We start from the raw sequence: 20,100 nt of genomic DNA on the forward strand, positions 1-20,100 counted from the left end.
CAGTTTCTCTTCTCAGCCCCTCGACTTCCCTCCTCTCCCCACGGTAGCTCTGCTCTCTCCCAGGCCCTTTCTGCCTTATCCCCTTCACACAGCCTCAGCCTCTTTGCCTTCATTCCATTCACCTAAATCTGCCAGAACTCCCCACAGACCAGGCTGTAGCTGCAAGGTGATCAGAGCAAGGTAACCCCATCTGTGGTCTTGCCTTTGGCTATGCACATGCAGGGGTTTCCTGTACTGAGCAGTGGGTGTTTAGTAGGGGTCTGTTTAAGCCTGACTCTCAGCCAGGCATGATCCTTGGCACTGAAACATTTCCTACTTGTGAGGAGGAAATGAGCTCTGGAGCAAGGATAGCAGGTGTCGTCTAAGCGGGTCTGCGGCCATCTGGTGACCCCATGGGCCCCGCCATCTGGAAGGAGTCCAGCCTTGGCCTCAAGGTCCCGGGGAAGTCAGGCCCTGGTGCTCCCATCCATTTGTTCCATCATCCGGATAGGAACCATTGACTTTTAGCTTTGGTTTACTGCTTTGGAAGTGGGAGTAGCAGTATGATAGCTACTTAGACCCCTGGGCTGAAAAACAGGACAAGAGATGTAAGAACACTTTGTATCAGGGAGAAATAATTTCACACACACACACACACACACACACACACACACACGAGATATAATGGTTTGCTGCACCGGTAAGGTAGCTAATAGGAGGCCTATCCATTTTGGGGAAAAATGGAATACAGAGAGGTACACTTAAGTGGCTCACGCGATGTCCCGGACTCTATACTGGGGACAAGCTCTGTCACCTATGCTATTGTGGAATGTGGCAGTGCCATTCAGCAGTCAGCCCTGTGGCTGGGGCCAGATCACCCACGTTCACATCCTGGCTCTGACACTGACTAGCCCTGTGGTCTTTGGCAAGTTTCTTCGCATCTCTGTGCCTCAATTTCTTCCACCGTAAAGTAGGTTCACTGAGTTAGAAACTCTGAGGTGCCTAGCTCTTCATCAGTGCTGAGGATTGGGGAGCTCACCTTCGGCTGCCTTCGCTGATGCCCGGAGCCAGCATCTGGTGATTGTACCGTAAGACAGCAATGTGCAGAGCTGACAGGTAGATGTTGGTTTGTGGCCACACCCACGGAGCCGGGCACAGAAGAGGCACCATACATACTCATAAATGAATGAACTTATAAATGAAGGTGATGCAATCCATTCCACCTGGATTCAGAGTCAGATTTTTTTCTCTCTAGGCAATTGTTGTGTCACGAGAAAAACCTTTGTCCCATTCTACACCACCTCTTCCCTTTCCTTCCCACCAGTTATGATGTCCTATCAGGGGACCTGGAGCTACTTCTGGCTTAGTCACGGATGATTTACGTGACTTTAAGTTCACTGCTGAGCATCTAGCAGCTTCCATTTCTCTAATTATCTCCTCCAGAATATAGAAGTCCCCCTTGACACCCTCCCCCGCTCAGCATCCCCCCACCCACATCTAGTCCAAAGCCAGGTCTTGGAGAGTCTCCCTTGCACACGGCTCCCAGACCAGCCCTGTCAGCTCCTTAGCCCTTTCTCAGCTTACCTGGCTTCCTGAACCACCCTGGCTGCCTGCCACACCTCCTCATGTCACCTAGCCAAAGGTGACAGTCACCCAGCCGGCCAAGGGCTCTCTGCTGATCCCCAGATCTGGCCTGGGCCCTTTGTAGGATTCACAACCTTTCATGGCCCACCAGCCAGCCTGTATGGAGTGCCCACAGCAGAATACCCCACGCTCTCTCCTGTTTCCAGACCTTTCTGGGCATCTTCTCTGCATCCATGTACGTGTGCCCATAGAAAATCCATATATATATATATATATATATATATATATATATATATATATATGACATCATTCCTATACGAATGCTTCTTCAGCCTGCCTTTGGCGTGCAATCTCCCTATGTCAGGATATTCGAGTGTAGATGAAGCTGGCTCATTCTTCGGAACCACCACACATGTGACATTCTGCACACAATATCACCATGGTTATTTAGCCGTTCCCCAAGCACTGGACACCAGATGGCTCCCAGTTTTCCACTGTAAAAATTACCCTGCAATAAGCATCCTTGTGCACACATAAAGTTGTCCCCTCCTGAGGACAGAAGGAAAGAGGTGGAATCGCTGTGTCATAGGCTGTGCCTGTTTTTGCTCCGGTGATCTCAGCCAGGTAGCAGAGCCCTGCAGCCTGCAGGGTCAGCCGCGCACTGCCCACCTGCAGTTTCCTCTGCCTGCAGTCACCTGCTGTGGTGCCAGAAAGGCCCGGCCCCCACCCTTAGCTTAATGCCACCTCCTGGAGAGTCTTCCCAGCCCTGCCTCTAGCCCCCAGGCAGGTGGCTGCTCCTCACCCATGGGCTGTGATTATCCACCTGGCCCTCTCCCTCTCTGGGCCGTGAGGTCCCAAGGAGGGGCAGACGCTGCCTATCGGATTTATCTCTGGGTTCCCAGCACTCAGCAGTGACTCAGCACATCTTCCACCTTCTGGAAGAGAAACACTGTAGCTCAGGGTCACCGGCCTCTCCTGCCCTGCTTCACGGTCCTGCCAGCCACATTCAGCCTGTGTTTTTGACCATACCTCACTCACGGCCTGGATCTCCACATCTCACTGAGCAACCCCCAAAGTGTCCAAGCGCCCAGGAGTGTAAGGACACTTTATGGAAGGGGTAATCGGACCCAGAGGGCCTTACATCACACCCCACATAAAACCACCTGCACCACAGCTGCTGTCCCTGAGCCCTCAGCCTGACCTCCCCCAGCTCTGTCTCTCTTCTGGGCCTGGTCCAGCAGCAACTCTGACTGCCTCCCAGCTTCCCCCTGGGCGTTTCGAGCCCCTCCCCGTTACTCCCTCCTGCCTCCCACCTGAACTCGTGCTGATACTCAACATAAGCGAGGACATCCAGGTACCAGGGCCAGGCTGAGCACCCTCGTCTAGCCCACTCCTGCCTGCGTTCCATCCTCCAAGCATCCACAAGGCTTATCACAGGAGGAACAGGACTGCAAAACAGGGCCGCTGTGGAAGTGAGGGAGGCCTCAGAATACCAAACGCTCAGTGGTAGAGACTTGGGCCTGGAGGGTTTCCATCTAGGAAGGTCTGTTCAGCCCCACAACTGAGGGGTATGGAAGGTACTGGATGGTCGGGGTTGGAGTGGGTGCAGGTGGGGCACACCCCCACCCAAGTCCCCACACCTGGACTCCGCAGGCCGACACCTTCATCATCGAGGCCGCTGACCTGGGTGTCATCTACAAGATCAAGCTCCGCCATGACAACACCAAGTGGTGCGCAGACTGGTATGTGGAGAAGGTGGAGATCTGGAATGACACCAATGAGGACGAGTTCCTGTTCCTGTGCGGGCGCTGGCTGTCCCTGAAGAAGGAAGATGGGAGGCTCGAGAGGCTCTTTTATGAGAAGGTGTGGGAAAGGCGGTGTGGGGTGGGGGGACTTGGCTCAGCCGTACCTCGTACTGTGGCAGAAGGGGCCAGAGCCGTAATGGGGACCGGGTCATGCTCCTGGGCAGGAGTACACTGGGGACCGAAGCAGCAACTGTAGCAGCCCGGCTGACTTCTGGGAGATCGCCCTGAGCTCCAAGATGGCCGACATCGACATTGCCACAGTGACGGGGCCCATGGCTGACTACGTGCAGGAGGGCCCAGGTAGGCCAAGCTGGGGACTCAGCAGAGGGGAGGCAGGCACCGGGACATGTGTTCAAGCTCTTCTTGGACAGGCCATGCATTAGCCCCACTGTCATGTGACTTCTACCTAACGCTTTGTAATTCACACTGAGTTTTCCATCCCCACAACAGCCCTCCGGGGGCAGCCATCAGCCCTGTTGCCGATGGAGAAACGAAGGCTAGGAGTAGTCAGGGTGATGATACCCTTAATCCACTGACCCACTACCAGGAGGCTATCACCGTGAACTCTGCCCTCCCCCAGAGTCTCAGGATGTAGATTCAGCACTGTGGGCCTGGGACAGTTCTCACCAGACCCACACAGCAGCAGTCGGAACACTTTGCATGTCAGGAGAGCATCACACAGAGGACTTCAGCCGTGTAGACTTAAGGCACAGTGTGATGTGGTCAGACAGAGGAAGAATTTCTAAGATGGCTTTAGGGGGATTTAAGTTCCATTTCTGGTTTAGACAATAATATATGTGACCTTGGACAGTCACTCTTTTGGCCTCAGTTTTCCCCTCCTCCATAAAGTGATGCTGTAATGCCCTGACAAGCCCCTTGTTCCAACCAGAGTTTTGAGAAAAAGTAGTTCTGCGTTTGTCTATTGGACATTTAAAGGCACTGCCTATCTGTTCAGCTCTCTTAAGTATAGAGCATGACAACCACTATATTCCTCCCCAGGAGACAATGTGTGTGTGTGGTGGTGGGGGCAGGGGGGGGGGTCTCTGGGGCTGGCCGGAGTGCATCAATCATTTTCTATTCTACCTTCTCACTATGTGAATAAATGACAGGACCCACAAGAAGTATTTCTCCTGAATTAAGCACTCTGATAAACTGTGAAAGGCCAAGGGGATCCTCCTATAAAGGTGAAATAAGGCCACTGGCAGGTGCAGAAAACAGTACTGGTAATTCCAGCCAAGAAGGTCTAGTTTGGAAACTTTCAAAGAGATACAAATTACATAACCTGTAACCATATAACCTCTAACCTATACCAGAGCATTGTCTCTCAAGATATTCCCAGAGAAGGGTTTCCAACTTGTATCAGTTAGTAACTGCAAGTGACATAGACAAGATAGTGGCTTAAACAAATGAGGGATTTTCCTTTTTTCACACATAAAAGTTCACATATAGGCAACGAGACAGGCACAGCAGTTCCAATAAAGTCAGTGACTTCCTTCCTAAAGACTGCCCATGGTTCCAAGATGACTGCTGGAGTTCCAGCCATCACACCCACATTCCAAGCAGAATGAATGCAAGGATAAGGGGTAAAAGGGTGCTCCTCCCAGCTGAGTCAGAAAGTTCCCCCAGAAAACCACCCAACAATATCTGGTTACATTTTATGACCACCCCTAGCTGCAAGGAGAATGGGTACTCATTGGGCTATGCTGCACTACCTGAGCAAGTTTTCTTGCGGATTAATCTAGTCTGTTTTGGAAATGGGGATGCCTTCTAGAACTTTCATTTACCGTGCTACACATATAATGCTATTTTACTTTTCTTTCCCAAATTCCTACTTTCTGTGAGGCCTTGTTTTTAACAACCTTATTTTCGCTGACTGCAGTAAGCTTTTCAGGCATCTAACCCCTGTACCTGGTGAAAGGTTATTTTCTTACCCTACTTCACAAGGGAGTGCTGGGCACAACTGAGATAATTGGTCAACGGGGCTTTCTAGAAGTGTCAAGGATGCTCTTTTAGGATGATCTCCGCTTGGGAGATACCGATCTCTCATCCCCTGGAGAGTAGATGCTCATCATAGATAATTCACCAGTCTAGAAAGCTCTGGTGCACTTTGCTCTCCAAAAGTCATTTCCAAATCTGTGAGCCCACCCCGAGCCCCCCTGGCCCATTTTGAGGCTGGGCCCCCTGATCTCTTGCAGTGATTCCATACTACGTGTCAGTCACCACCGGGAAACACAAGGACGCAGCCACTGACAGCCGGGCCTTTGTCCTCCTCATCGGGGAGGATGATGAACGCAGTAACCGCATCTGGCTGGACTTCCCCCGGGGGAAGAAGGGCTTCAGCTGTGGCTCCGTGGAGGAGTTCTATGTTGCCGGCTTGGATGTGGGCGTCATCAAGAAAATAGAGGTGCTGGTCCCGGGGTCCTGGGATGGCGCCCATCCCGAGGGAAGGAAGGAGCCAACCAGTACATAGTGGGAGGGAGTGTGGAGGGCAGGCCGAGCAACCTGGGGGAAGGTCCCCTGGCCTCTGCCATCAGCTGGCTGGGTGACCTGGAATGAGTCACCACCCAGCCCACCCAGCCAGGTCTTTTTCCACCCACCCAGTGGGGAAGCCTGATGTATTAGTTTTCTACTGCCGGGTAACAAATTACCGTGAACTTAGCAAAAGAACACGCAGATGTATTATTTCCCCGTTTCCCAGGCCAGGAGTCCACATGCAAGTTAGCTGGGCCTCTTTCCAACATCTCATTGGGCTTGAATCAAGTTGCTGCTGGGGCCGTGGTCTCGTCTGAGGCTCGGGGTCCTCTTCCAAGGTCATTGGTGGAATCCACTTCCTTGCAGCTGTAGGACCGAGGCCGCCAGTTCCCAGAGGCCGTGTGTGTCCCTGCCACATGACCTTCTCCAAAACATGGCAGTTTATGTTTTCAAGGCCAACAAGACACAATCTCTTCTGCTTCAGATCTCTCTAACTTCTCCCATCTCTGACATCGGGACCCTTTTCTAAAGGGCTTGCCTGACTAGGTCAGGCTCACCCAGAATAATCTTGGATTAACTCAGAATCGTCTGATGAGGGGCCTTTATTTTATCTGCAAATTCTTCACCTTCGTGGGAAAGACCTGGGTCAGTGCGTGCAGAGCACATTGGGAGGAAGCACCGAGGAAGGAGGGTGCAGAATGGGGAAGGGGATGCTGAGTGGCGAGGGCTTCCTTCCCAGACCCTCATGGCCCTGGCCTCTCCCCTCCCAGCTGGGCCATGACGGGGCCTCCCCGGAGAGCTGCTGGCTGGTGGAGGAGCTGTGTTTGGCCGTGCCCACCCAGGGCACCAAGTACACATTGCGGTGCAACTGCTGGCTTGCCAAGGACCGAGGCGACGGTGTCACCTCCCGTGTCTTCGACCTCCTGGATGCCGTGGTGGTGAACATTGGGGTGAAGGTATAAGGGGGACCTGCGTGTGCATATTGCGTGGCAAGGGCAGTGCATGTTGGGGTCGGAGAGCAGAAGTGGAGACAGAAGTGAGGGAAGAAGGAGACTCGTTGCTGGGGCACCGGCAGGGGCTGCAGCCTGGTATACTAGCCACATTCGCTTTGCTCAGGTCTCTTTGGGTCTGCTGCTGGGTTACCTTGGGCAAGACGTCTGGCCTCTCTGGGCCTTGGTTTTCTCATACAGTACATGGAAGTAACACTTCCCATCTTGTTCCACGTGAGACCTCGATGAGCATGAATGAGATCACGAATAGTCCACAAAGAACTTCGCAAGCTCTGCGTAGATGTGCGGGGTCATTTTTTTCTGAAGGCTCCCTCAACACCCAAAGGCAGGGGTGGGAAAAGATAGCATCTGGGATGCTGTGCACTTCGGGATCCTTGCAGTGCAGTTAGAGCTGTTTGCACGGGACCCTCTTGAAGTGGACAAGGCTGGAAGGCAGGAGCTCTGAGCTCCTGTCCAGGCCCCACCTCTAAGTGGCCAAATGACCAGAACAAGTTGTGTAAACTCACAAGTCGGTGCTGGGCAAGAGTCAGGGTGCCTGAGTGCTGGTGCCCAAGGATACGTGGCCCGTTGGTGGCTCAGAGGGCTCGGTTCACATGCCCGTACAGGCTTCTCCTTCTCCCCAAAAAGCTGTGGCATCAACAGGAAGCTCCAGCCCTCATCTCTGTTCCCAAATCCAAACCAACGAGCTACTAGATTTAGGTCAGAAGGTGTCCCACAAAGATAAGAAATCACCCTAGACCTGAGGGTGCCCTGCTTATTTCTATATGGAAACAGAAGGAAGGGCTGAGTTTGGGGCTTTGAAAACCTGGACAGGCAGGAGGGTGGATGCCTGCCCCTCGCCTGCTTGAGAGCCAGAAAGCAGAACCTTCTACAGCACAGATATCCTCCCCTCCCTTCCCCAGACACCTCCATCTGTGGGCAGACGGATGGTGTGGGTGAGCACACAGTTCATCCAGGGACCTCCATCCTGACCCAGTTCCCAGCATGCGCGTGGGTGTGAGTGTGTCTGTGTGTGTGTGCTGCCCCCCCCCCGGCACACACATGCACACCCCACTCAGTGCAGCCGCGTCTCCCCCTGAGCCCTTTAGTCTGTGGAAATGTAGACCCACGCCCCTATTATTCATGTGACAAAAGAACACAGATTTATCACTTTGCAAAGCACCACAGGGTTCTTTGGACTGGCCATTTCCCCAGGAGATATCGGACCAGAATTATAAAAGCCCTGTTTCTGTGTCTCTTTCTGGAAACAACCTCTTACCTAAAAAGAGATGTGTCTGTGTAAAGGAGAAAGAAGTGGGCCCAGAGAACACAAGAGTCCAGAGGGACCAGCCTTAAGGGGCCAGTCTCCATACAGTCGCCAAAGAACTCATTTTGATCTATTTTTCATGCCTGTCTGACTAAAAGCAAAAAGTGCCAGGCTCCTGCCTTCATTCCCAATAGCTCCCCCTGCCACCACGATGCCCCTGTTAAGGTCTGAGAGGATTTTCCTGGTAACGCAAGAGGCTCTTCAATCATGTCCTCAGCAAACAAGTGCTAAACTTGTCCTCTGGGCCAGGCCTGCAAATGCCACTTCTGACCTTAGAGCATCATGGTAAAGATTCTAGGTACTGTATGCAAAGCACCCAGCACTCAACAGGCACAACATCAGGGGCATGATCACTGTGACAAATAACTTGGGCTCTGAGTTGGAGGGCGTCTGGGTAGTGGGGACCAGGCACCTGCACAGGTGATATTGCAGTGTGGCGGCCACAAGGGGAAGGGAAGGGCCAGACGCGTTCAGAGGAGACGGGTTGGCCCGGCACTTCCCTGGCCATGTGTGCAAACTTCTCCCGAGCTTATGCTGGTCTTTGGGCACCTGGCAAGAGGGAATGGAGTAAGAAGCCAGGACCAGAGGATGCCAGAGAGGCGGTGAAGGTGGCCACCCTTGCCACAAGGCTGCTTCTTGGAGGAAGAGCCCAGCGAGGGCAGCGTCTAGGAAAGAGAAGGCTGCTCCCTCCCCCTCCAGTGAGCACACGCAAAAGGAATACATTCTCTCTGGAGCAAACCTCAGGCAAAAGGGCAAAATCCCAACTTGACGAGCAAATCGTGGAATCGGTGGTTGTCCTACCTCACAAGTGAATGGAGCCAGAGCTCCTTCAACAGTAACTGCTCATGAAGGCTCAGGATGTGTGCTGGCCCCACAGGAAGCAGGGACGGACCCAGAATTGCTGCTTCCGGGCCCATAGCACACGGAAGGCTGGGCATGGGCCCAGGTTTACCTGTCTGCGGCTCTCACAGTTCTGCGAAACGTTTATCCCTTTTTCTCAGTGGAGGAAGCAGAGGCTGGCCAGGCTGGAGTGTCTGCCCAAGTTCAACAGCTGGCAGGTGGCAGACTGGGGATGCAGACGGCGTGCTGGGTAGCTCCAGCAGCCGCTGTCCCGCCATCACGTGCTGCTCAACTGCATGAGCTTGAGCTGGGATTTGATTGACAAAGAGATCGGTGAATGCTGGGGCTTTCAGTCATGCTTCTGTGCACACACGTCCTCTGTCAGAAACTGAACTCCTCTCTAGCACCAAACTGGACACAGCTGAGGACATAGAGTAACAAGGCTTGACTCTTGTTCTCCAGGTGATGGCAATTGATCAGGGCCGGGATTCTTTTCAGAGCTGGCAGCTTGCCCTGCCCTGGAGAGAATGAGGCAAGCCGGTGGGGTTGGTGGGTGAAGCCCAGGGTCAGGATCCGCATCCCTCTCCCTGCAGGTGCTCTATGAGATGACAGTGTGGACGGGTGATGTGGTTGGCGGTGGCACAGACTCCAACATCTTTATGACCCTCTATGGCATCAATGGCAGCACGGAGGAAGTGCAGCTGGACAAGAAGAAGGCCAGGTATCCAGAGGTGGCCTCTGCCCCTTGCTGCTACACGCATCCAATCCCCCAGCCTCCAGTCCTACCCTGCCTCCCTCACTCTCCCCTCATGCCTTAGGGCCTTCCAGCCTCCACACCTTTATCCACATGATTCCTCCCTCCCAGGATGCCCTTCATCCATTCTCTTCTGTCTCAGGACCTTTCTCTTCCAGGGGCCACCTCAAATCTACCTCTTCCAGGAAGCCTTCTTTGATCACCTCAGCCCCACAGTCCATCCATTCGTCCCTTCCTGCCTTCCTGCCTTCCTGCCTTCCATTCATCCATCATTTAAAAATGTTTATTGTAAAGCCTATATATTTATTAGTTGATAGCACTGTATCCTGTGAATCTCCTGCTTTCATTCACTGGATGGTGGTGATGTAAGATTTAAGATTAGGGGAAGCTGAGTGAAGAGAACACAGAAACTCAGTTCTATTTTTGCAACCTTCCTACACATCTAAAATGATTGCAAAATAAAAAGCTAAACGAATTTTTTAAATAGTAAAAAATGCTTGAACCCCTAGTATCCATCAGGCACTGACTTAGACACTGGAGATGGAGTACAACCAGGAAGAGAAGATCCCCAAGTTCACAAGGCTTAATACCTGAGGGAACCATAGCAAGAGCACGAACACTGTTGTGGCCTTATTGTGTGCCATGAGTTTTTCTAAGCCCTTTGAATGTATTGGCACACCTTGCCCTCCCTACAATTCTATGAGGACCATTATCATCATCCCCGTTTTATAGGTGAGGACACTGAGGCACAACAAGGTGAAGCCACACTGTCGAAGGCCACATGGCCGGTACACTGTGGCACTGGGAACTGCACCCATCCCTAGTCTTAAGCATTAGGTTCTATTGCCTCTTAAGTGAGTGGTAAGGATGATGATAGTGGACCTCCCATAGCCCTTACTGTCTGCACCTTTCATCGAATCCCTGACTCAGTCCTGGGTTTGGGATGGTTTTCTGTGTTTAGCTGTTGTCCGCCAAGCCATCCCTGGCCCCTGATGTGTTGAGCAGCAGAGGGGAGAGGGGAGAGACTCAGAGCCCAAGCAGGCAGTCATGGACAAGTCTCGACCACCGTAGGCAGTGGTCTGGCTGCCTGGGATGGTTGCCACAGAGCTGTGGGCCAGAGATCTGCTATCTTACATGCTGTCTGTTTGGATGTTCATGCTCTTTCAGTCCTCACTTCTATACTCTGACCCTAACTTCCATCCCAACCTCAAAGTCCTATGGTTGCTGTTTTTTTAAATTAATCTTTCCATGTCACTGTCCCACCTTATTTTTCAGACGGAGAGATAGACACCTTTCTGGTAGTACTTAAACTCCAAAAGTGTTGCTCAAAAGCCACATTATAAGTATAGCCATATCATAAATGATTTGAGGCACCTTGTTAGTTAAAGGATTTTGTTTTTCTGAATAAAGACTTGCTGTTTGTGATGAGAGCCATCGCTGGTTTGCAAGCTCAAATTTAACTTTATTTCATTTGCAAGTGGCTCTGTTTGACCCATGCCTTGTTCTGGGTGTCCACATCTTGACTCAGGGACTTGGATAGTAAGACTCATTTGTGCTTGTGACATGTGCTGCAAGGAGATGCTTCCTCCAAGAAATGGTGTGCGACCAGATAGGAGGGAGAAACATGCACGCATACACAGAGAAGATCTTATGTGGGTTTGCCTGCTGCAATTGCCCTGTTGTCAAATGCTGTTATACCCAGAGGCCAAAGTTGATAGCCATGCACTCACCCCGCTCCCCAGCTGAAGCCCCAACTTCTTATCTTGCCACTTTGGGGGAGGCTGTTGTGGTAAACTAATTCACACTGAGATGCTGGTGAATTAATGTGGCATCCAAAAGAGGGGTCATCCTCAAAAGGTAACGTGAAAACCAAGGAATGAGTCTCTAATGGTGGAATTAGAGTCAATTGATGTCCAGTGGGCATAGGTGCTATTTTTAGACAAAGGTATGTGAGGGTTTTTTTAGGGAAATAAGTGCCTGTAAGGAATCATTCCTAGGTCTAGTAGAGAACTCATGTCCTGGGAGATTCCTTGGTCTGGAAATAAAGGGAATTCAGAGTTCTGTTGGATCTGACCAACAGAATGGCCCCATGGCTTTCACTAGCCCTCAGTGCAAAGAAGAGGAGGAGCTGAGCTCAAGGGAATGCTAGGGTTCTAGCTGCCACTTCAGGAGGCAGTTAGGAACTATTTGACCAGTGACCATGGCCAGGGTGGTAAGCTTGTAAGTTTCGAGTCTTCCTTCCATATCTTTATCATTTGGAACTCACACTGCCTGGTTAGCTTTAAAACTCTGAGAATGGAAAGAGCCCATCTTTGGGGACTTCAGGGGCAGAGGAGTCATTGGTGAGGCTGAGTCCTTCTCTCAGTTGGGCTTGGAGACAAGTCTCAGGGGACAGAAAAGGAATGCAGGCTGCCTTCGAGAACACCCAGGTCAGGCAGTTGGAAAGTCCCAGGCCCGCTGCTGGGTGGCCCCTCCTGACACATCACCTTCAGCTTGGAGGTCACAATTTAAGAGGGCATTGGCAGATTTGAACAGGTACTCAGACTGATTCTGGCATTTGAGAATGATAAATATTTAAAATCTGTTTGAGGTTTCTTTGGCTTTGGTCTGCACTCAAACCTCTGTAAGCATACTCATGCAATATGGGTGCAGGCAGGTGGGTGCAGCTCCCTGTTGCCACCTTCTATCTCATGGGGGCATGTGCTGTGTTCACTTTTATCTCAGTGATCCTGAGGAGGGATCTGAGGGGCCAGGGACTGTTGGCTTTGCCTTTTACCCCCCCCCAGGCACGTCAGCACCCGTGGACACTGACACCACCACCAAGGCAGTTGTCCTGCTACTCGCCGCTCTTTGGAGCTCCCCCTATGCAGATCATCTGCCCCCCTTTAGGCCCCAAAGTGCTCCATCCATGCCTCTTGGGCTTGTGACAAAAATTTACTGCAAATCTAGTGGCTTAAAACAACAGGAACATATTCTCTTACGTTTCCTGAGACCAGGAATCTGAAATCAGTGTCATTTGGCAGAAATCAAGCCCAGCCTCACCCCCTTCAAAGCCTCTGGGGGAGAATCCTTTTCTTGCCTCTTCCAGCTTCCGGAAACTGCCAGACTTCTTCGGCTTGTGGCCGCATCTCTTCAGTCTTCAAGGCCAGCATCTGTCCAGTCTCTCCCTCCCCATCTTCACATCATCTCCTCCTCTGCGGATGTGTCAAATCTCTCTCTGCCTCCCTCTTACGAAGACACTCGGGACTGCGTTAAGGGCCGTCCTTGGGTATTTGTCAGCCTACCACAAGGGCCATGACCCACAGAGCATGGATCTGAAAACCCTGTCATGTAAGGAATAGTCAAAAGTTCCAGGGACATTTAATTCTCAAAAGAATTTTATTTTGAAACATATATGGGTGGGGCTACATCTCCTTCGATGACCTGTATACATTAATGACTTCATGCCTCTTTGGCACAGATTGATCAGAGAATATAGTTGTATTTATTTGTATCCAGTCATCCATTCACATATGCATAACAAATGTGGCATGTATAACATACATTTGTACCTAAATCGTAAATTAACGAGAAGCATAAAGCCAAGAATTCTAAATTCCTTTGATCTGCAAAATTATACACTTGGTGAGGAGTCAACTAGTTGAAAGATTATTTGAGGGAATTTCTAGTATGTGACATGAGCCTGACGAGGGAACTAGTGAGCACCTCCTCCTAGCTTCTGCAGACCAGACGGACAGACAGGGCTTAAATTAGAGCAGGAAGGATTTAGGGCAGACTTCTGGAGAATGTTTTCACTTCTAATAATCATAAAGTGCACATGAGTATGTTATAGAAAAGGATTAGGCCTCTGGCCCACCACTGCCTTTAAGGCAAGGAGTAGTTCTTGGTTTTCAGTCCCAGCCACACTGGCGGCGGCCTCTGTTTTTAAAAATACTTCTTGTATACAAGGAAGCATAATTGCCATGCAGCGTCATATCTTCAGTGCCACTTGCATTACCCCAGGGGCTTATCAACAGCAGCATCTGGAGTCAGTCAGCAGTCAAGCAATCAGTCAGTATGGAAGGTTGCATTACACATGCAGCATTGTGGGAAGAGGAGTAAGATTATCAAGATAGAGCATCTCACAGATGATGAGGTCATTCACCAGAAAAGCAGTAATAGCAACAAACGCAATGTACCTTCTGTTTGCCTGCCTTTTAATAGTTATTTACCCAATCTAAGGCCACTACTTTTAGTTTTGCAGATTGTGTATAGAAATATATCATCTAGAGCTGAGCAGTGGATAACCTGCCCCACCATTCATGGCAACCCTGTCACTCATAGAATATCATTTAAAGCTTTGCAGGTATGGAATTCCTTTTACATTTTAAGTTGACTTCACATTCACTCGGCCCTCCTGACAGTTTTGTGAGATTGCAGGGTCCGTGTCATTTCCCCCAGACTACAGATAAGGAAACCAAGTCCCAGAGAGAAGCTTGGACTGCTCTAGGTGGCTAGAAGAATAAGATTAGGAACCAGAGCTGGTAGTTCTTGATGCAGGGCCATTGCTGTCAGCCAAACTCACTTAATCCAGGCTTTCAGGAACACATCTGGGGTGTAAGAGACAGGCTATTGGGGAGTCACTGGGAGCTGAGATAGGAGCTGAGTAAGGGCCTCCTGTACCCTCCTCACCCCTGCCCAGCCCCTCATGGTAGCTAGGTCCCCGCTTTATGCCCCTCCTCTCTTCCCCTAGATTTGAGCGGGAGCAGAATGATACCTTCATCATGGAGATCCTGGACATCGCTCCATTCACTAAGATGCGGATCCGAATTGATGGCCTGGGCAGCCGGCCTGAGTGGTTCCTGGAGAGGGTAAAATGTCTTCACTCCACCCTTTCTGCCCAGCCCTTCTTCCTGCTCTTCTGTGTTGTCAGTGGACCTGGTTAAAGTGCAGATGTCACTTTAGAGGGTTATTACACGAGCCAGGCTCCCAGCAGGAACTGGGGCAGCAGAGGCTTTAATGGTGGGCACTTCAGGCAGGAAGTCAGGAAGCTTTCGGTTGCCCCTGTGATCGCACATTAGGTAGCTGCCTCTTTCTCCATCTTGGGCTCTGCTCTCCCCCACTCAGTCTTCTCCTCTCCCATCCACCAAAAGCTATCTGTTTTGAGTCCCCTCAGGCCCCTACGTCCCTGTTCTGCCATTAACAGATTTTCCTTGAACCAACAATATGGTGCCCACACCAAGGACAGTCTGGCAGACTTCAGGTGTTTATGGCTGACAGTGGTTTGGTTCGTCCGTTCTTCTGTCATTCGCTCTGCAAACGTTCCTTGTGCACAGTGATAGGTACCTCTCAGAAACACGTTTGGATTAATTCTCCATTTCCAAATTTCCAAACTAAGGTGGTCACAGTAGGCGCTTCAGACCCTGTGCAAGTCATACAGAGCAGGGTCTTTGTTTGGAGCGTCTAGGTCAAAAGAACTCATCTCAGGTCTGGAGTCGTGGGTCTTTGGGGTTCAGCCAAGGGGGATGCATTAGCAGGTGGGCAGCTGATGGAAGTGAGGGCAGGTGTTCCCACACTGGCTCCCTCACCCAGATCCTACTGAAGAACATGAATACTGGAGACCTGACCATGTTCTACTATGGAGACTGGCTGTCCCAGCGGAAGGGCAAGAAGACCCTGGTGTGTGAAATGTGCGCTGTCATCGATGGGGAGGAGATGATGGAGTGGACCTCCTACACCGTCTCAGTTAAGACCAGTGACATCCTGGGTGAGTCGGTGGGGCCCTCCCGTCTCCCAGTCCCACATCCCACTACCCTTGCCCTTCCTCAAACTCGGGCCCAGGCCAGGGCACTTTTCTTTGGATGACCTTCCAAATGTTAGTCAACACAAGTCCTTTCCACCATATGTCACTGTCTGTCTGAACAAAGTAGTTCTCCCAGTTACTGAATTGGCTCTGTCCCCCATCCCCCAAGGCAGTCTGGGAGAACATGATGAGGCAGTGTGGTCAGGACTTTTGAAAGCTCTGCAGGAGCTTAACTCAGAGGCCCTCTGTCTTCCTACTGCTGTCCCATGCCCCTCACGCAGATGCTGTGCATCTCAGAGGCCCTTGGGTTCCTTCCCACATCTGTGTGCTTGGCAGCCATCTTCTGTGTGCTGGCTCTAGGCCTTGGGTCTTAGGATGGAGATATGACCCTGGGCCCTTATGAATCTGACATTCTAGCACAGCCGTGACATGAAGCTCTGCCCAAGGTCTGCATAGGAGCTGGGGAACTCACAAGAGGGTGCCTTACCTGGTTGGGGATAAAGGGCAAGGGTCATGGAGGGCCTCCCAGAGGCAATACCAAAGTCTAGTCCAGAAATACAGACAGAAGCCACTGAGGCAGATGGAACACCAGATGAAGGGTCTTACGAGCAAAAATGCTAGTGTTTGCAAAGGCCTGAAGCTGAGAGGGAACACGCTCTTATGGAGGCAGTGTCTCCCGCCTACCCTTCTCTATATCAAACCTGCTCTCCAGGAGCTGTTGCGAGGAATATGGTAAACTCATTCACACTGATTATAAATGACTAGTGAGGGATGAGCCTGTTTGGTCCTAATAGCTTACATGTTCAACAGAGAAGCATTTAGCCAAAGAAATTAGGCTCTCCTGGTAGGATCTCAGGCACAAGTGATGGGTTAGTATAGCTGGTAAATCTGTTGGCACCTCCCTTCCTCCTTGCTCTTGACAGTGGAACCTTCACTCCTTTTGGTGGAAGTTCCAAGTGCCCACATGTTTTGCACCCTCCATCTCCTCATGATGTGTTCTCAGAAAATAGTTGATAAGTTCCTTAATAACCATAGGGGGTGTGTGTCAGGAAACTTTCATGGAGCCACCTCTTCCAGAAGCATCTCTTTTTTTTTTTTTTTTTTTAATTTTTTTTTTCAACGTTTTTTATTTATTTTTGGGACAGAGAGAGACATAGCATGAACGGGGGAGGGGCAGAGAGAGAGGGAGACACAGAATCGGAAACAGGCTCCAGGCTCCGAGCCATCGGCCCAGAGCCTGACGCGGGGCTCGAACTCACGGACCGCGAGATCGTGACCTGGCTGAAGTCGGACGCTTAACCGACTGCGCCACCCAGGCGCCCCGAAGCATCTCTTTTTTTAAAACTAGGGTCAATACCTCTATTTGGCTTAAGCAGATGCTATGAAGCTCTAGTGTAGACTGTCAACCAAGCGTAGGTATGGGGAGCAAGGAACTTTCCTATTTCCCTCTGAACCCACATTGTGCAGGAAAGAGTCTGTATTTCTAAACCACAAAGCCAGTCTTCATGGCATACCTTTTACGTATGGGTGCATTTCCCCCAGAAATAAATGAGTTCTTGCACTAAAACCACTCATACTTGCTAACCAGGACTCCAGTTAGCTCAACAGCATTTACAAGGTACAGAGATAGGACGAAGGATAGAATTGGAGACCCAAGGGTCCCAGGAAACTAACCAGCCCTTTCCAACCTCACCCTTGGCCTCGTCAACATTAAACTTCCCATCTGCACCGCTGGTGCTTCCGAGGAAGCCAGGATGGAGACCTGGAGAGTAAGTGGGCTGTGCGTTGGAAAGGCTAGCACCTAGAGCCTCTGTCTTTGCACCCCAGGAGCAGGCACCGATGCCAATGTGTTCATCATCATCTTTGGGGAGAATGGGGACAGTGGGACCCTGGCCCTGAAGCAGTCAGCCAATTGGAACAAGTTTGAGCGGAACAACACGGACACGTTCAACTTCTCTGACATGCTGAGCCTGGGCCACCTCTGCAAGCTGAGGGTCTGGCATGACAACAAAGGTAACTCCTGCTCAAGGTCAGAGGTAGTGGGGATGGCAGGCCCCAGCTCTCCACCTGAGCCCTTTCCCGTCCCCCTGGCTGCATGTTGACCTTTTACTGCAGGGTGACAGGCAACTAAAAACTATCGATTGTCACCATTTTTACACTTGCATCAGTTAGAAAATGTCCTATGTTTCTGGACAAATTTTAGAAATCAAGCTTCGTTCCTAACACCATTTTCTTGTTCATTGCTCTTCCCCTAATGCCTATCACATTGCCTGTACTATATAGTAGGGACTTGATATAGTTTTAATGGAATTTATTTATAGCCATGTTTCACTCTCTCAGATCCATTTCTGATTTGTTCATACCTCAGTCACAGGAAACCCACATTTCTCTGGAAACAGAGTTTTCCCCATGCCTAATACTTCAAAAATTGAGTCCTGGCCATGAATCTCAGGATCATGATTAGGTCCTCTAATACCAGCTTCCCCACCTTTTCCCCAGCACTGACTGTGCACATATCTAGACTTGCTCATTTTTCTTGGTGTATTTTTCTTTTATGCCAAAACTTGACTGCCAATTATTTCGTATTTCCTCACAGTCAAAACCCTGAAAGAAAAGGGAGGCCCCTCAGCACCACGGACAGCTGCATACAGGTCCTACTGTATTGTTGGTGCTGCTTACTGTGGTTTATTACATGCCAGACTCTTCAAAAAGCTTGGTTCCTCTCTTGGTAACTCAAGACTATCTGATTGCCTTCTTCCTATAATGGCTCCTGGGCTTAAAGAAACCCAGAGGCACCAATATTATCCTCATTCCTTTGAAAGCAGAGAAGTGGGCCTCCTCGCCTCCAACCAGAATTTGGATCTGAAAGCAGGGAAAGGAAGATGTCTGTATCCTCACTGAACCCAAGTGGTTGGGATACTAGGGTCAGGAGAGGTACAGGGAAGTCCAGGTTCTGTGCCTAGCTTCCTCTTTATAGTAACTTTCTCCTCCATAGATGGAAGCTTAAATGTTAATATAAGCCAAGACAGCTAAATATGTCCTTAAGCGCTCTCTCTATGCCACATTTTTTCATATTTAGTTTAAAAATATTCAAGCTACATTATGCTTCCCTTGCATAGCAATTTATGAGGACAAAAATATTTCATTTGAGAGCCTTCCACCAAAAAAAGTTGTGGATCCCTGAACAGATACCACATAAGTTACAAACATTTAGTTAACTTAATAGTATGGCAGTTATCTCTTTCCTTGATTCTACCTTTCCATCTTTTCTGTTTATCCAGCAATTTTTAATGAAAAGATTTAAGCCATCACAAAAGTGAGGGAAATAGTATAATCAACTTCCACATACCCATCACGTAGATTCAACAGTTATGACTTGTCATACTTGCTTTCCTCTTTTCACTTTTTCTTTTTCTTTCTTATTTTCTTTTTGGTTGCTATGTTTCCCTTTCAAAAATGGACACTTCCATTTTTTTAACGTTTTTCTGTCTCCAAGAGACAGAAAGAGACAGAGCATGAGCAGGGGAGGGGCATAGAGGGAGACACAGAATGCGAAGCAGGCCCCGGGCTCCAAGCCGCCAGCATGGAGCCCGACGCGGGGCTCGAACCCACAAGCCATGAGTTCATGACCTGAGCTGAAATCAGCCACCAACCAACCAAGCCACTCAGGCGCCCCAAAAATGCACATTTCAAAATGAAATCCAGTGCCACTACATTTAAGCGTGACTTCCTTGTGTCGTCCAATTTCCACTCCGTATGCAAATTTCCTTAATATGAAAAATGGCTTTGTATTTTGATTTTGCTTGAATCTGGATGAAAATAAGGTCCACACACTGCATTTATCTGTGACTTCCCTTTAGTATCTGTTAATGCAGAGCATGCTGACTCCCTTTATTTTTTTTTCATGCTATTGGCTTGTCGAAGGAAGTGGGCCCAATGATCTGTAGCATGTCTCTATTCTGGACCTGCCTGTCTACTTCTTCATGGTGTCACCTCCTCTTTATTCCCCATGTTTCATACAATCTGGAAGTCAGCTCTAAAGGCTTGCCTGGATTCAGGTTCAGCTTTCTTTGGCAAGAATACTTTATAGGTGATATCAGGACTTCTTTACAATGGGAATCGTGTATTTCACATTACACCACAGCAGCTCTACTCTTCCTGATTCTCCCATCCAACAGTGGGTGCAGGGACTATCAGCCTGGTTACCCCAACCACCGCCCCCCACCACCAGTCCCGTAACTCTTCCATCTAATGGCTTCATCCAGTAATGATCAATTAGGATTACGAATGGTGATTTTCTAATTGTCCTTTCTTATCCACTTACTAGCTAGAATGCTTTTGTAAAAAATAAATAAAAAAATATAACTTTACAAGAGGAGACTGTTTAAGAAACAGACTCACTCATAATAGGTTTCAGATGACTCGCTGTGGATCCCCAGGGTCTCCACTCTCAGGCTAGTGCTGGCCACACAGTTAGCCAAGCTGTAACTGTGGGTTTGTCTTCACTAGTGAAAGCCAACCATGTGATATCAGCCTTCCCAGAGCTACCTGTTCCCAGCTACATGTTT

General features: G+C 49.9%; 1 protein-coding gene across 1 annotated transcript in view; it reads left to right on the top strand.

Moving 5' to 3' along the window:
* The window catches only part of LOXHD1 (lipoxygenase homology PLAT domains 1), a 165,171-nt gene that overhangs the window by 127,239 nt on the left and 17,832 nt on the right, over window positions 1-20,100 (top strand). Inside the window, exons 30-37 of the mRNA XM_058692205.1 lie at window positions 3,217-3,426; window positions 3,533-3,668; window positions 5,564-5,772; window positions 6,611-6,796; window positions 9,590-9,717; window positions 14,483-14,600; window positions 15,322-15,496; window positions 17,360-17,545. Of these exons, the coding sequence (XP_058548188.1) occupies window positions 3,217-3,426; window positions 3,533-3,668; window positions 5,564-5,772; window positions 6,611-6,796; window positions 9,590-9,717; window positions 14,483-14,600; window positions 15,322-15,496; window positions 17,360-17,545 (1,348 nt within the window). The remainder of the gene's footprint in view (window positions 1-3,216; window positions 3,427-3,532; window positions 3,669-5,563; window positions 5,773-6,610; window positions 6,797-9,589; window positions 9,718-14,482; window positions 14,601-15,321; window positions 15,497-17,359; window positions 17,546-20,100) is intronic.

This window comes from Neofelis nebulosa, chromosome 11 (genome assembly GCF_028018385.1).
Source record: "Neofelis nebulosa isolate mNeoNeb1 chromosome 11, mNeoNeb1.pri, whole genome shotgun sequence".
Classification (NCBI taxonomy): domain Eukaryota; kingdom Metazoa; phylum Chordata; class Mammalia; order Carnivora; family Felidae; genus Neofelis; species Neofelis nebulosa.